This window comes from Balaenoptera musculus, chromosome 1 (assembly GCF_009873245.2).
Source record: "Balaenoptera musculus isolate JJ_BM4_2016_0621 chromosome 1, mBalMus1.pri.v3, whole genome shotgun sequence".
NCBI lineage: Eukaryota > Metazoa > Chordata > Mammalia > Artiodactyla > Balaenopteridae > Balaenoptera > Balaenoptera musculus.
In genome coordinates, this window is record NC_045785.1 from 152,080,387 (window position 1) to 152,096,013 (window position 15,627).

The following is a 15,627-nucleotide window of genomic DNA, read 5'->3' on the forward strand; positions in this document are numbered from 1 at the left end:
GATGGAGAGATTGACGAAGCTAGTGAGTTTCTGGGAAATCCAGGAAGTATCTCTGTGAAGCAGACTCAAGGGCAGGCTCCCGGTGTGGTGGAGAGGCGGCTTGGTTTGGGTGAGGTCTGTGAGCAGGAATGCATGCAGACAGAGGAGTCCGGACCGGTGTTCTAACCGTGGGGAGTCCTCACTGCTGGACGCCCAGGTTGGGGGGAGGGCATCTGGAGGTGAGTCGGAGAGCAAGTTTGGCTCCAAAGGCTCTCCTGGCCTCCCTCTCACCTTTCCCCGGGAGCAGGGCAAAAGATGAGAGAATGCCAGGGTTCTCTTCTCCACTTGGCAGCTGTGAGATTAAAAGGGAGGTGACTTCCACGCACAGCCGTGGTCTGTTCAGGTATGATTTTGAGGGTGTGGGGAGACCCCTCCCCACCCTGGCCCAAAGTCATCGCAATATCAATCCCTTTTCCTATCCAAGGCCTCACAGCTAACAATGCTTTTTGTGTACATGGATTCATTTTATCTCCACCATAACCCTAGTGGGTAGCTAGAGAGGTGACATGAGACTCCACTTACGGATAGCAAACCGAGTCTCAGAAAGATGAGGGGAACTTACTCATGGACACAGCTGGTGAATGGCTGCCCCAGGACAAACGCAGGCTTGCTGACAACGCCACCGCAGCTGTAGCTGAAGCCTGACACCCACAGGTAGGCTAAGCGTTGCTTGTTACATGTACAAACGCAGGTGCCCCTACGAGGGGTAAACCTTGAGCCATTCACACCTTAGTATGAATTCGTTTATCCCACTGAACACTTTCTTTACTCTGCCAGAGAAAGAGAAGGTTAGGGTTTGAGAGGTTGAAGAAAAAACATTTTCAAGGAGGCAGAAAGGGAAAAAAATTTTTCTACAAATTTCATTGACTTTCTATTTTTTCCCAAGGCTAAGTCCTTTGAGCCACAGAGCTTAATGCCAACCCCAGAGGGAAAAGCCTAGGGAGGATCCAAAGGAACAATTTATTCATCTGTTCATCAAACCTACATGAACATGTTTTATGTAAGAGATGGAGGATACTGAGGTGAACTAGACAAACTCTTTCTCTTCAAACATCTCAAAATCTATACAGGAAGACAGAGGTAAAAAAATGACAACAGAGGGCTTCCCTGGTGGCTCAGTGGTTGAGAGTCTGCCTGCCAATGCAGGGGACACGGGTTCGAGCCCTGGTCTGGGAGGATCCCACATGCCGCGGAGCAACAAAGCCCATGCGCCACGGCTACCGAGCCTGTGCTCTAGAGCCCGCGAGCCACAACTACTGAGCCCGCGTGCCACAACTGCTGAAGCCCGCGTGCCTAGAGCCCGTGCTCCGCAACAAGAGAGGCCACCGCAATGAGAAGCCCGCGCACTGCAGCAGGGGGTGGCCCCCGCTCACCGCAACTAGAGAAAAGCCCGCGGGCAGCAACGAAGACACAATGCAGCCGAAAATAAATAAAAAAAAAAAAAGACAACGGAGCTTGGTAACTGCTAAAACGAAGTTATGATCTAAGAAAGAGCAGCTAGCTGCTGGAGGGGAGCTGGATTAGCAAAGTTCTCTTCCCTCGATGACACATCTTTCATCACACATTTTTCGCCCATCCCAGCACCTCATAAGCCTTCCAGCCAGACAGTCCTTTCTGTCACCTCACTTAAGTCTCTCTTGCTCAGCAGTGCCCAGTACCCCTGGCCATGCCCAGTGATCCCAGCCTGTGACCTCAGCAGCTAGGTGAAGGGCCATGAGGCCTTTATGGAATCTCTGGCCAAGACTCCCATTATACATATGAGGAAACTGAGGCCCAGATAGAGGTGGTGACTTGCTTGAGATTGCCACAGTGAGGCGGTGCTGAGCCTGGGCTCTCACCTGCAGCTGGGCACATCACGGCAAGCACACCTGGAGGGGTTTGGCCGAGGAACCCCTGTGCTCTGTACAGGGTCGGAGAAGGAAGGTAAGGTGGCTGAGGGGGAGGCAGTAGAGGAAGGTAGAGGAAGCTCTGAAGCCGAGGAGGAAAGAGAGGGCAGGGAAGAGGGCACTCATCAGGAAGGGCTCAGATGGTGACAGCGCAGCAAACTTTCTTCTAGAGGTCAGCATCAGGAGTTCCCTGGTGGCCTAGTGGTTAGGATTCCAGGCTTTCACTGCCGCAGCCCAGGTCCAATCAATCCCTAGTTGGGGAACTGAGATCCCGAAAGCCGCGTGGCGCGGCCAAAATAAATAAATAAAGCCCGGCATCATCATCCACTGTCTGTCTTATTGAACCCTCAAAGGCCAGGCCTACTTAAAATTAAATGTAAGTTAATTAAAATTCAATAAAATTAAAAATTCATTTCCTCGGCTGCACTAGCTACATTTCAAGTGCTCAGGAGCTACGTGTGGCTGGTGTCTGCCGTACTGGACAGCACAGATGGAACGCATTTCCATCATGGCAGAAGTGCTGTTCCAGACACTTGACATGTATAATCTCATTTAAATAATATTTCCTGAGAATGATTAATACATGTTTATCGTAGAAAATTTGAGGGAACTTCAGTCACAGGTGATGCCCTCCACCCACTATTAGCATTTGACATACATCTTTCTAGCCTTTATTTTTCCTTTAAAAGAAAATTCAAATAATGCACAGTCGGTGTAAAAAATGCAAACAATATGGGGGCTGGAGAGTAAAAATGTTGTCCCTCCGCAGGGGAAAGCCCTGTCAGCAGCTTGGCACGTGTTCCTCCTGAGTCTGCCTTTCCCTCAGCCCCACGGTCTCAGCAACACTGAGGGGCTGCTTTAACCACAGAATCTCTATTTCACTGGCTCTGCCCTCATCCACCTTCGAGAAGACTTCCGGTCCCTCCCCTTCCACTAACCCGAAGTGCCACAGGCCCGGGACCCTCGCAGTGGCCTCTGCTTTGGACCCAGAAGCCCCTCTCTCCTCTTCCCTCACCCAGCCCTGCTCCCTGCGACACCTCATCAGGTCCTGGGGAAGGGGCGCTATATCTTGTTACCTCACCCCCGTCATTTCTCCCAACCATCCTCGGAGGCCACGGCAGAATAGCAGAGTGGTCCAGAGCGCGGGCCCTGGGATCAGACAGTCACAGGTTATGTCCCAGCTCTACCACTCATCAGGATTCCCGAGATCCTGCACGATGTATCTGAGCCTCAGTTTTCTCATCTGAAGGTTGGAGATAATATCTACCTCAAACTGTTTGCTGTGAGAGTTAAATGAGATAATAGATGTAACACATTCTGCATTTCGAGATAGTAATTATTGTCATTTTGCAGATGAGAAAACTGAGGCTCAGCGAGACCTAGGTACTTCTCAAGGTCCTGCTGGCAGGAGGTGGCAGGAACCAGGGTTCTAACCTATGTCTGTCTGGCTCCAAAGCCCACGCTGCTGACCCCACAGGGCCATCCCTTTCTTAACCTCGCTCCTACCCTCCAGAACACCTTCATATGGGTCCAAAAAAGCAAAGAAGCAAGGGAGGCAGCAGGAGAACTGTCAGGTGGCTCTAAACCTCAGACTTTTCCCAAGTCAGAGGCCTGCCGGAGCCAGGAGGGCAGCAGTCTCCTGTCATGCGGTCCCCCAGCTTCCCACTGCAGACTGGGTGTCCTGCTGCTTGTGTCTGCTCTCTGCAGACCTCAGTTTCTCCATATATATAACAACCCTGACAGTCTGTCATTTTGCACTTCTGTGACCTCCAACCCCAGAAGTCATCAGGGACCCAGACTCGACTGGAGGCAGGAGGCCAGCCCTGTGCCTCAGACCAGACCAGGCCCTGGTGAGGGGCTGACCCGCAGTTACCTCACTCTCCCTAGGCTCCCCTGGGGCCCTGAGGTGGGGCGTGGTGCTCGACAGGCCTGCTGGGTGAGGGCAGGTTTGGAAGGAGGTTTAGGAAGGGTGTGGCAGGGAGGGTGTGCCTGGCAGGCTCAGGTGAGGTCACTAGAGAGGGGGCACGCCTGCCAGATTCCTCAGCTGTGCCAGACAGGGCCGGGCAGCTTCCCCTGCAGACCACGTCTCTGGGCTCCTCTGTGGGACCCCCATCCTTCGTGAAGGGTGAGCAGAGTTGGACGAATTCCCCTCAACATCCATCCAAGGCCAACTCACAGGCCCTCCCCTGCTGGGTGGTGGGCCAGGAGGGCCCCAAGAGCTGTGAGGACAGGAGTGGGAAACCTGTCCTCATCGGCCCAGCTGGCCAGAGGTTTGTCTCCCCCAGCAACCCTCCCCAGAGGGAGCAGGAGCAGACAATGGCCATGGGTGATTCACCAGTGAGCCATCTTCCCATCCCCACCCCTCTGGCCTGCCTAGGACAGCCCATCCTGTCTTTGAAGGGGGCTGGAGACCAGCCTTTCTGGCCATCAGCTTCCTCTCTCCTCACCCAGCCCTGCTCCCCGCTGTGTGCAAGACAGCAGGGTCCATGGAGGAAGGGATTCGAGCACAGTTGATCCAGGCAGTCAGAGAAGACTCCTTTGTGAAAGCAGGCAGAGGCCACAGGGGCCCAGATCTGGCTTGCTGTTCCCTGCCCTGCCCCTTCTCCCCTCTACAAGGCAACCCCCATTCTCCCTGAGTCCCACGGGAGGAATGGTCATTGTCTCTTCTTCCTCTTCTTCTGGGATAGAGCTTAGACCCTGTAATTTATTCCCTTCCAAAAGACCAAATATGTGGGGTAGTGGGGAGTTCCAGTCCAACCACCCCATGAAGCTCACTGTTAGAAAATATTTCCTTTTACTGAGTTACTATCTGCCTCCCTATAGAATCCACTAGACAGCACTTCAAGAATTTAATGTCCACTCGCAGTCTCCATCTACTCTGTAATTCTTTGCTCTGAGCCAAATACCCTCAGTTCTTTTAGTCATTCCTCCTAAGGCTGGTTTCAAGACATTTTGACAGCTTGGCCTGTGTCCCCTGGAAATATTTCCATTTATCTGCATTCTTAGAGTAACATGGTATCTAGAATGGGACTTGGCATTCCAGTCAAAATCAGGCCAACATAGAGAACAGTACAGAACAATCACCTCCTAGACTTTGGCATGATATAGATCCCATGAGCTCTATTGTCTTGCTGGCCTGCATTGAACTTGGGCTCAGCAAACACCTCCTTGGCGATTTTGGATTCATGTGGCTGTTTAGACATGTCCTTGTTGAGTGGGTACACATAGGTCACTCAGCCTGCGTGACTGTTGCCTCCAACGATTCGGAGGCCCCTCGGCCTTCCTGGGTCGGGGTTCCCTGGCAGATGACCCCCAGGGATGAAGCCCAAGGCTCAGGCAGTGGCTCTCAACAGGTCTTCACTTGTCCACTCTCTTGAGGGTCTGATGAAAAGCTCTGCATCATCTTCCCAGAAAACGTACTTTCTCAAAAACCCTACAAATGCCACCAGGACTCCCTGCAGAACATCGGGACCCCAGGTTAGGAATCCCCATCTGGAAGATGATGCCTGAAAAGTAAACTCTGAGACAGCCTCCCTGTTCTAACCATGGGGGCTCAGGACTCCCACAAAGTAACAGCCTTTCACACCAGTGCTGTGCTTTACAGCTCACAAAGTGTGTTCACACATATTGCCTCGGACAGACCTTAGAGTACAGATTATACTTGAACAAATAGGAGGTCAACGTCCACTGACTTGACCAAGGTCACACAGCCAATCTGGGCAGAGCCAACACTCTCCATCTCACATGGGGCCTCAGAGGAGCCAACACAGTCTGTCCGACCGTGGGGAAGACACAACAGAGAAATGGCTGCCCTTGGCCTCAGGGGAGATTGGTCCTGACCGTTCCTGACCGTGCCCAGCGGGCTCCTGCTGCTGCTCCAGAGAGACACACCCAACCTGCCCCCGTGCTGAGCTGTGCTTCTAACAGCCTCCCTCGTGGCACAGCAGTGAGGGGCCAAGCTACCAGGCTGCAGCTTGTGAGAGAGGAGAGACAAGGGCAGAAACCAGGCCTGGAGCCTGAACCCCAGGAACCCGGGGGACAGAAAAAGAGCCCCTGGACCCTGCCTCTCCCTAGACAGCAGACACCTTACTTGGCAGGGGCATATCCGAGGATAAAATGGGGCTGGAGAGGGGTGGCAGTCAGGATACTGGAGCACATCTGAGTGAATGAGGTTTACATACAGGCACCAGACTTGACTGTCTGAGGTCAGTGTTTAAGTTTGCAAGGAATTCTTTCTCCTTAAAAACCCCTCTACTTGACTCAGAAAACTCCTCAGCCTGCAACACTCAGCTCACTCCCTCCATGAAGCTTTCCCCAGTGTCCTGTGTAATGACAGTGCCCCTAGCAGGCTGGAGCTCTGGACTCAACATCCCACCCTGGTCCCTGGCAACAGGGGCTCAATCCATGTTTGTTCAGTAAGCTCTAGACACCAGAAATGACTGACTGTCTTTTGTCTCTACCTGTTCTGTGACTTCGAACTGGGTCCCAAACCTCCATGGTCAACGAAAGCCAGTCCGCCTCAATACACACACTCACCCACTTTAACTGGAAGCCAATAATGGCCTTTAGAAACCCTCTCAAGAAGCATCTAACAGGTTTTCCCAGGCTGGGACGTGGCGAGGGAGAAGGATCAAGAAAGAATACTGTCATTTTTATGTCTTTCCCCAAACTGGGTTATTTTCCTTTGCTCCAAACAGTTGGCAGAGATGTGTGGGCAGAGAAAGGGTCTGGAACTTGGCGTGTTGCTCTGCAGGCATCTGGGTGGTTCTCCACCCTCAGCTGGTTTGCAGCCCGGGCTGGGGCTGGGGGTTGCTAAAGGGAGGGGCCTGGTGTGCAGTGGGTGGGTTGCTGCTCGGGCCTTTGATCATTAACTCTTATCAAAAAGAGTTCATAAATTTGTGTTGGTTTTATGCATCTTTCTCCTCCACCGGACTCTGGAGGGTGGGAACCACATTTATTCAATTCAGAATCCTCAGGGCTGGGTACAATGCCAAGTATAGAGTAATGCTAAATACATGTTGAAGGCAAAAAAATAAAATAATTTTTTAAAAAAGCACCAAAACCTCCCTCCTAGTCTTATTTCTGGGGCACCCCTGCCTCTCTTAAAGGAAAGAGCTTCTTAGAGCTTCCCTATGCTGATGGGAGGAGGGACCTGTCATTGGCCTCCATTCTAGCTGGAGGTGTGGGCCCTTCTCCCCTGGGCTGCTCCTAAGACTAGTTCTTTGTCTCTGTTATTTCTAGCCCCAAACGTGTGTCTTAGGTTTCCTGCCACCTGGCCTGATGGCCCAACCGCCCCAGCTATATCTCTGCACAGCCCCAACCAGACATGGAGATTCACCCCTGGCTTCCTGACAGCTCTCACCCCTATGGCAACCACAACTATTTTTAGCAGAGGTCAGGGGGGCCGAATGACCTCACTGCCTCATGTTTTTGACATCCTCCGGAGACCTCAGTCCTCCCAACGTTGGGTCTCACTTTCCACTGCTTTTGCTCATCCTCCAGCTGCCTGGGTTTCTTGGAGTGAGTCTCGGGTCCAGCTCAGGGAAGACCCTTTGTCCCCGCGCCCCCTCCTGGCTGTAACCCCCAGCCCTCAGCATTTAGGGCCCGCAGACCCATTCGTTTTTCTCAAAGTTGTCAGAAATTCTCCATCCTTTCCTGGGTCAGAATCCCAACATCTGACTCAAGTTCTCAGTCTAACCTAAATCTTTCCCGCTGTCAGGGTTGCCAGATTTAGCAAATAAAAATACAGAATACCCATTTAAATTTGAATTTCACATAAACAACAAATAATTTTTTAGTGCAGCATGTTTTAGGTAATATTACACTAAAAAATTATTCATTGTTTATGTGAAATTCAAATTTAACTGGGAATCCTGTATTTTATCTGGCAACCCTACCTGCTGTATTCCTTCTCAGTAGAGCAGCAGTTATTAAATGTTTTGGTCTCAGGATCCCTTTATACTCTAAAAACTTATTGAGGACACTCAAAGAGCATTTATATGGGTGAACTGATGTTTATCATATTAGAAATTAAAAAATATTTATTAATTTATTTTAAAATAAGTTTTAAAAAGTGACAGTAATAACTCATTACACATTTACATATACAAAACATTTTTACAAAAACTTGCTATATTTTCCAAAACAAACAAACAAAATAGTGAGAAGAGTGGCATTGTTCTACATTTTTTGCAAATGTTTTTAATGTTTGGCTTAATGAAAAAGAGACAGATTCTTTTCTTTAAAATTAAAAAATTTAATTGTGGTAACAAAATACATAACATAAAATTTACCATCCGAACTGTTTTAAGTGTGTAGTTTGATTGTATTAAGTATGTTCACATTGCTGTGCAGAGTTGGAGTCTTATGTCTCCTTCAGCATCCGGTCTGTTATAATATCACACACCATGAAGCTTCTGGAAAATTCCACTGTGCACTCATGAGAGAATGAAAGTAAAAAGGCAAATGATGTTTTCATATTATGATGAAAACAGTTTTGACCTTGTTTTCCTCTGAAAGGACTTGGGGAACCCCCAGGGGTCCCTGACCACACTTTGAGAGCTGGTGCACTAGAGCAACACCAGAGGCTTCAGTGGTGATCAGTAGCAGCAACCTTGCCCCTGACATTGATTTGGGGTGGATATGACACACTGCACACATAATTTAATGTGATTCCAAGCTGGTTCTTATTTCTGAGATAGGTAGTGGGGGTAGGAGGTGGCTGAGGCCGGATCTTGCCTAGTGCCTTAGCAGGGATGAAAAAAAAATGGGTCTAGAAAGACTCGGATCCAAGGGACCTAGGGGTGGCACACAAGTTATGAAGTGGACCAAGCTGAGTCAGAGAGAGAGTTACAATTCTGCCTCATCTTGAGGCTCTGAGAGGCTCTAAAGAAGGTAAACTCCTCCAGGCAGGGAGAAAAGAATGGATGGGCTCCTGGGGACAGGGTCAAAGAACCAACGTCCTCGCTGCCCCAACCGGCCCCAACCATGGCTAGCAAGGAGGGAGCTGACCACCTTACTTCCCCGTCCCTCCCTGGTGTTCATCTGCTCATTCTGACCCTCCCTCTCATTTCCTGCCATGGCTAGTGGTTGTGAGGAAGGACGGCTGGGCCCTCACATTTCAACTGAGTGGACTCAAGTGAGACCCTGCCTTGGGGCCTAGACACCTAGAGACTTTAGTTAGTGGGGAGCTTATTCCTTTACTGACCAATCTAGTGACAAAAGAGTGGGGACCCCAAACAGCCAGTGGTCCATCCCTCGTCCACACAAGTGGTCCCATTACAACCAAGTCCAATGGAACATGAGTGTCCTACACATTTTTTGTACCAGACATACACCCTTAGCACACTCACCTCTGGGCTGTTCACGATCATCCTGTAGGTGTTATTTTATAGCTTCAACTTTATTATATACAAATTCCTTGAAGGGGGGAACCATGCCTTTATTGCTTCTGTATTTTCCACAGCACCTAGAACAAAGTAAGGTCTCAATACACATGGATGGGTTTATTAGGGGATGGCTTTTCACTGATTCAACTATCAGAGTCATGGATGGGTTTATTAGGGGATGGCTTTTCACTGATTCAACTATCAGAGTCCCATTTCTAAGGGGCTGGGGCCGGGAGAGCAGGTGGAGGCCCTTTATTAAACATTTATTGAGTACCTTCTCCCACTCCTTAGTTTCTTTGGGGAGGCGTTGCTTACAAAGCACATTCATGAGTCATCCAGTTTAATCCTTGGGGCAACAGGACTGGTGTGAGTGTGCTGTGAAAGGGGCTCTCTAAGTGACTGCACTGTGTTCTGCCTAAAGGAGGAACGTGCTAAGCCAGGAGCTTGTCTCTGGGGCAACAAATACATGTGTGGGATGTCCTCCAGAGCTGTACTGGGGAAGCGCGTCCTGAACACGGCCACCTGGTGCGGCCTGGCTGAGAGGCTGGTACTCCACGAAGACCGTTCATGGTCACAGCGTTCCCTGCCCAGCTCCCGTGCTCCCCGAGTAACCTTCCCACTGAATCTCGGCTTCCCCTCGTGTGAAATGGCCAACAGACGGCGAATGTGCTCATCAGCAAACCCGAGTGTCTGGTTGGTTTCACAGCAGTTATATTTTTCATTATAAATCAACAATTGACATTCTGGCTGGGTCTGTTCATCTCCTGGAGCTTTGTGAGTCTGCCCCCTAGTCTCCTGGGCCTGTTGCAAGCAAGGTTTCTGAGCAGCCACGTGAGGCCCAGACCCTGAATTGTGAAAGGGTCTCAAGGGAGACCTGGCCACTGTGTGAGGCTCTGAGGAGGAGACAGCCAGCTCTCCCCAGGTGCCACCTGGCCAACGGCTTTTCCATTCACAGAGAACTGGGCACTGGGCTGGGAGGCAGAGCAAGCCAGGGGTCCCTTAGCAGAGGGGGGCTCCATGCCAGCGGCTGGCCTGCTACCAACCAGGGGCCCACCTGCTTGATGGGCACAGCCAAGGATCAGGAAGACACTGCAGGCCAGGCTGGAGGGTGATTCAGAATCCAGCCGGGGAAATTTAAAAGGTCACTGCACCCTTTCCCCGGGGTCTGGGTGAGGCATGTGGTCAGCCCTGCTGGGATAGCTGAGTGCCTGTGCCGTCCAGAGCCCAGGTCAGCGCCGCCTGGAGCTGCATTCTCCTAGGAGGGGAAAGCAGTGAGGAGTAGGGAGGGGGTGGTGCTGGCTGGGCCCTCGTTTCCACCCGGAAATGGGATTTTGGCCTCTTGGGCTGGGAAAATCCTGGCCGGCACTGTCTGTTTATCAGGGAAGCTGAGTCAGTCTCCTATCTCCTAAAAAACTGCTGTTTCTAAAATTTCATTGGTCAACACCTCTCCCAACGCCTTCCTTTTCTCTGGGGAATTCCTTTGGGGGCGGGGGACAGTGGGGGAGAAATTGGCTCTTTCCTAGAGACTGAGACCTGAAATCAGAGTTTTTGCCCATTTATGGACTTAAAGCCCCCCTCCCCAACCCTAGGATGACTCATTCCCCCAACTTGACCTAAATGCCCCCAGAGGGGAAAAGGTGAAATTGAGAAGGTGGGATTAGCTGGGGGAGAGGACTGGTGGCTGGAGTGAGGAGGGAAGAGCCTGAAAAGCAATGGGGAATTCTTCTGAGAAACAATCAGCGAGGGGAGGATTTTAGAGCCAAAAGGAGGCAGAATAAGAGTGAGAGAGGGAGAAAGAGAGGTTTGTATCCCAGAGAGAAGCTGTGTGCCCAGTGGCATAAAATTCCTCTAAAGGCAGCAGCTCTGTAGAGGTAAGTTAAGGCTCTCACCTGGAGTCAGTTCTCAAACTTTGTTGTCATCAGAGCCACTCACCAGGCTTGTTAAAAATGCAGATTCCCAGGCCCCTGTGGGCTGCGCTCAAGCTCCCCAGTGATCTGAAGCAGGAAGCTCTGAAACACAGGAAGAGAACTGGGAATCCGGGAGCTGGCTTGTTCTTTGGGGCCTGGGTTGTACAAGGCAACTCCCATCCCCTCTGCCAGTGTCAGAGGCAGAGCCCTGGCCCAAGGGTGACATTTCCAATGTTCTTGTAAAATCTGTAAAAGCCTTAGAAGATGCACAGTCATAAAGTTTCAGAGCGGGAGGGTCTTGAGAAGTCTTTTAGTACAGCCCTCTCGCACAGGAAGACTCGGTTCTACAATGGACTGTTCCCCGCCCACCCTGCCCCCCAGCCTTCTCCCAAAGATGGGAGAAGCCCCGTTGTCTTCCTCAGGAGAGGAAGTTGTCTTCCAAACAGACAGAACTGCCTTCCCAACTCAGCAACACCCACCTCCCCCGCTGTCAAGCTTTCACAAACAACTGATTGGCTATACAAATAACTGCTTTCCTATTCAATAAAACCCTAGAACCTTTAGAGCTCAGAGACTTCAGAGATCAACTAAGGTGATTTTCCACCCAAAGCAGAAATTCTTTCCTAGCAACAACTCCTAAATCTCTATCTCCAACTCACATCTCTTTCCCAAATTCCAGACTCCTTATACCTCTTATCGCCCCTGGAGGTCGAAGCACTCCCTGGCTTCCCCCACCCCCCTCCACCTGCAACCTTCCTTTCCCCCTCTGGAATAGTGGACACGCCATCCCTCAAGTCCTTCAGGCCACCCCCACCCCCTGGCTATTCTCAACAAGCAGCCAGAGGAATTAACAAAAAAAATCCTTAGTCAGATTACGCCATTCCTTTTGCTCTAAACTTCCCACTGGCTCCCCATTTCCCTCAGAAAAAAACCATAACCTGTGTAATGGCTCACAAGGCCCTAGGTGCTCTACTCCCCGACCCCTGCTGCCTATCTTGACCCTCTCTCTGCTACTTTCTCCTTCACTCACTCTGTTCCAGCCTCAATGGCTGTTTTTGTTTTTGTTTTTTTTTAAAGTGCCACACAAAGGCAATTTTAATTTGCTAAAACAAACAAACAAAAAAAACCAAACAGAACGAACTTTTTCTTACTGCTACATCTACCATCTTAAAAAAACGACACCCAGAATTTAAATAACCTATTTTCAGGTATTACTTAAACAAAAACATTTGTGTAAGTATTCTTGTAAGAAAAACCAGTGGCAAACAAACACCACCAGAGCCCAGACGCATAATTCTGGCTACGAATTTTAAATTAGGTTTTATTTTTCTGTCCTGAAAATTCTGTTTACTAAAACTTCATAGTATAATAGAAACAGACACATAAATCCACTGAGCCTCTGCATAAACAAACATTTTCAGACATTACTCCTGATGCATTCTTCAAATTACCCACAAAAAACTAACTGCTTATAAAGAATGTTTTAGGCTATGCTGATGATTTAAAAACAAGCACACAACCAACATAAAAACAAAGAATCTTCCTCTTTTTCAGGAGAAACGTCTTATGTGAAGTTATCCTCTCGAAACATGTTTGGTGTCAATTCTGGGTGAACCAGGAAGGCCGCTTCCGTGCTCTCTCAATGATCCTCTTGCCCTGATCTTGCTTGGAGGGTGTCTCCCCCAAGTACAGCACCATGGTCTCCACGGTAGGAGCCTTGAAAGGGCCTCCCTCTTGCTTCTCTCTCTGTCGTCTGATTTCCGCTGTCTCTTTACACACCTTCTCATAGCAATAGCCACAGAGGACGTGTTTCTGTTTCAGGTGACCACATTCAGGAGAAATGTCTCTATTGTTCTTAACTTTAATAAGCTTATGAGGGTTTCTTCTCCTACACCTGTTAACTTCAATGCTGCGTCTGTTTTGGGGAGCTGCCATCCAAAAGATGCTCTCCAAGAAGCTGGAAATCTCCTTACTTCCATTGGTATCATTTGCTGGTTCTGTAAGTATAGCTGGACCTTGGACCGCTAATGCTGGTCCCCATTGAAGACTGGGAAAGCCTGGCCGGCTCTGCCGAACTTTCCGCTGCAGCTGCTCCCAACATTTCCGGAGGAGTCCCTGGGCTGCGGGCCACGGCAGAACCATCACCACCGGCATGGCAGGCGCCGCGTTGCTCGCCCAAAAACCACAATGGCTGTTTTAGAACTTGCCTGACCTGCTCCCACCTTAAGGCATTTCTATTGTCTGTTCCCTCCACCTGGAACACTGTTCCCCCAAATATCTATGTGGTTAGCACCTCCCTCCTTCAGGTCTTTGCACAAATGCCACCTTCTCGATGAGTCCTTCTCTGATCACCCCAATTTAAACGTTATTCCCTGTCCCCTTCCCATTCTCCTCATGCTTATGACCTGTTAATATACTATATAATTCACCTATTTATTATATCTATTGCTTTGTCTATCTTCCTCCACTAGAATGGAAACCCCATAAGGGTAGAGATTTTTGTCCGTTTTGTATACAACTGTATCCCCCCAACCCCAGTCTCCTCTTAAAAATGCCCAGGCTCCTCAGCTAGCCCTTTGTCCTGGGTTCATCGCGGTCCAGACATGCTCTGGCTGTCAGTGAGTCTCTGGATTCTGACTTGCAGAGCTGAGCAGAAGCTCTAGTGGGATGTGGGCGCTGTGTCATGCGGGGGACTGTTGAAGTGACATTTCCCCTTCCCACCAGCCCATCAGAAGGTCCAAGGCAGCCTGACTGGATGGGGTCTGGGGAGAAGGGAAGGGCTCCTCCTGACATGCCTGCCGTGGGGGTCTCCCCGCTCTGCGCAGAGGAGCCTCGGTACTACCCAGTGAGGGGGTTTCCACTCAGGGACAGCCTGGATGGACTTGCCCCAGGAAAGGGCTGAGGGTAAGGTGAGAAATCTGACCAAGACTTTCTTGTCTTGGTTTCTGAAGGCCCTTTCCTGTCTCCCAAAGTTGCCCCCGGTGGTTGTCTGGGTTATTCACATTCCAGAAGCACTGATGTGGCACTAAATATACCTAGGGCTCCAGCCTTCCACCCCTGGGGCCCAGAGTCATCTCTTTGAGCCTGCTTTCTGGAATGTTTTTGGTATGAAGCATCCTGGCAAGTGAGGGGAAGCTCCGTGCAAATGGAATCCCTGAGCCTGGGTCTCTAGGGGCTGGAGTAATAGACATTCTCTTCCCACCCAGAATCTCTTTCCCCAGCGGGCTTCCGCCACATCCATGCCCTCTCCTGCCCACCCCTCCCAGCCCCTGGCTTGGAAGAGGTTAAGCAAACAGACCTCAAAGAGGACAAAGATCTCAGGACCAAGTACCTTTGCATCCCCTCCTCTTCCTAGAAATCCACCCCGCCAGCAGTGCTAGTAGGATGGGCTGCAGGGGCTTGGCGTCCCTTCTCTCCTCCCGTCCTGTCTCCCCACTCTAGCTTCTCCGTGTTCTCACTCACCCTTTATTTCCCAGCTCCCTTTTGGGGCTTTGGAGGTAAGGGGAAGGCATTTGGGGCAGAAGGAATTGCCATACTCCTTGTGCCTGGACAAGAGTGTGGCATGTAATAGTGTCTCAATAAGTATTTGTAGTTCCATTCACTGATATTCTCCCAACTCTCCAAACCCAATCTAGTTTAAATGAGCCCCCCATCGCCCACTCCGCTAAGATTTGGCATCCCTCAGACCTGGATTTGAGTTGAGTTTTCCCACCTGCTAACTAGGCAAGTTACTTTATGTTTTTGAGTCTCAATTTCTTCCTCTGTGACCCAAGAATGATGAAAATTGTACCGAACTAACAAGGCTTTCCTGGGCATTACATAACATATCAAGTGTTTGATACGTAAGCACTTAATAAATGGTAGCCCTGTTATCTCCTAAGTTGCAATTCTTCTTTCTCATCATCCCAACTCCCCTTCAACATTCTCTGAACTGAAAATTTTTCTGTTGAATTTTACTTATTTTTATGCATGCTGGCTTGCTGTTCAGTCTGCAACCTCTCTGAGGTTAGGATCTTATGCGTTGCGCCAGAAACAGAGCAATTACCTCTGTCTTCCACGGAGCTGAGCACACAGTAGGGCTTGATTCCTGAGTCAATGAATAAATGAACACAGTTAACTCCACATCTGAACTCTATGTTTCTTGGGTAAAGACCCTCCCTTATATTTTTCCTGTGTCTACCCACAGTCTAGCCCAGAGATCCAGCACTCAGTTGGACCTGCCTTGTTTTCAAGTGGTGGAGCCTCGGGGCTGCAAGAGCTTTGAAAAGTCTCCATGAAAAGGCTGGAGGTGGGAACCCCATCACCAGGAGACATGGAGCCTTTTCAAAATTATCAGACTGAAGTACCCCATTTGTAGCCTAAACGGTTTCTTGTTTACTCTCCCATCCTGATCCCATAGTTGCCTGG

The 15,627-nt window shown here is 49.9% G+C and overlaps 1 protein-coding gene across 1 annotated transcript; it reads right to left on the reverse strand.

Annotated features, from left to right (window-relative positions):
* Positions 1-12,514: 12,514 nt before the first annotated feature.
* On the reverse strand, positions 12,515-15,596 carry LOC118903925 (39S ribosomal protein L32, mitochondrial-like). The gene has a single exon (XM_036869484.1). It carries the CDS (start codon positions 13,372-13,374, stop codon positions 12,820-12,822), a length of 555 nt encoding a protein of 184 aa, XP_036725379.1. The 5' UTR covers positions 13,375-15,596; the 3' UTR covers positions 12,515-12,819.
* Between the last annotated feature and the right edge of the window lie 31 nt (positions 15,597-15,627).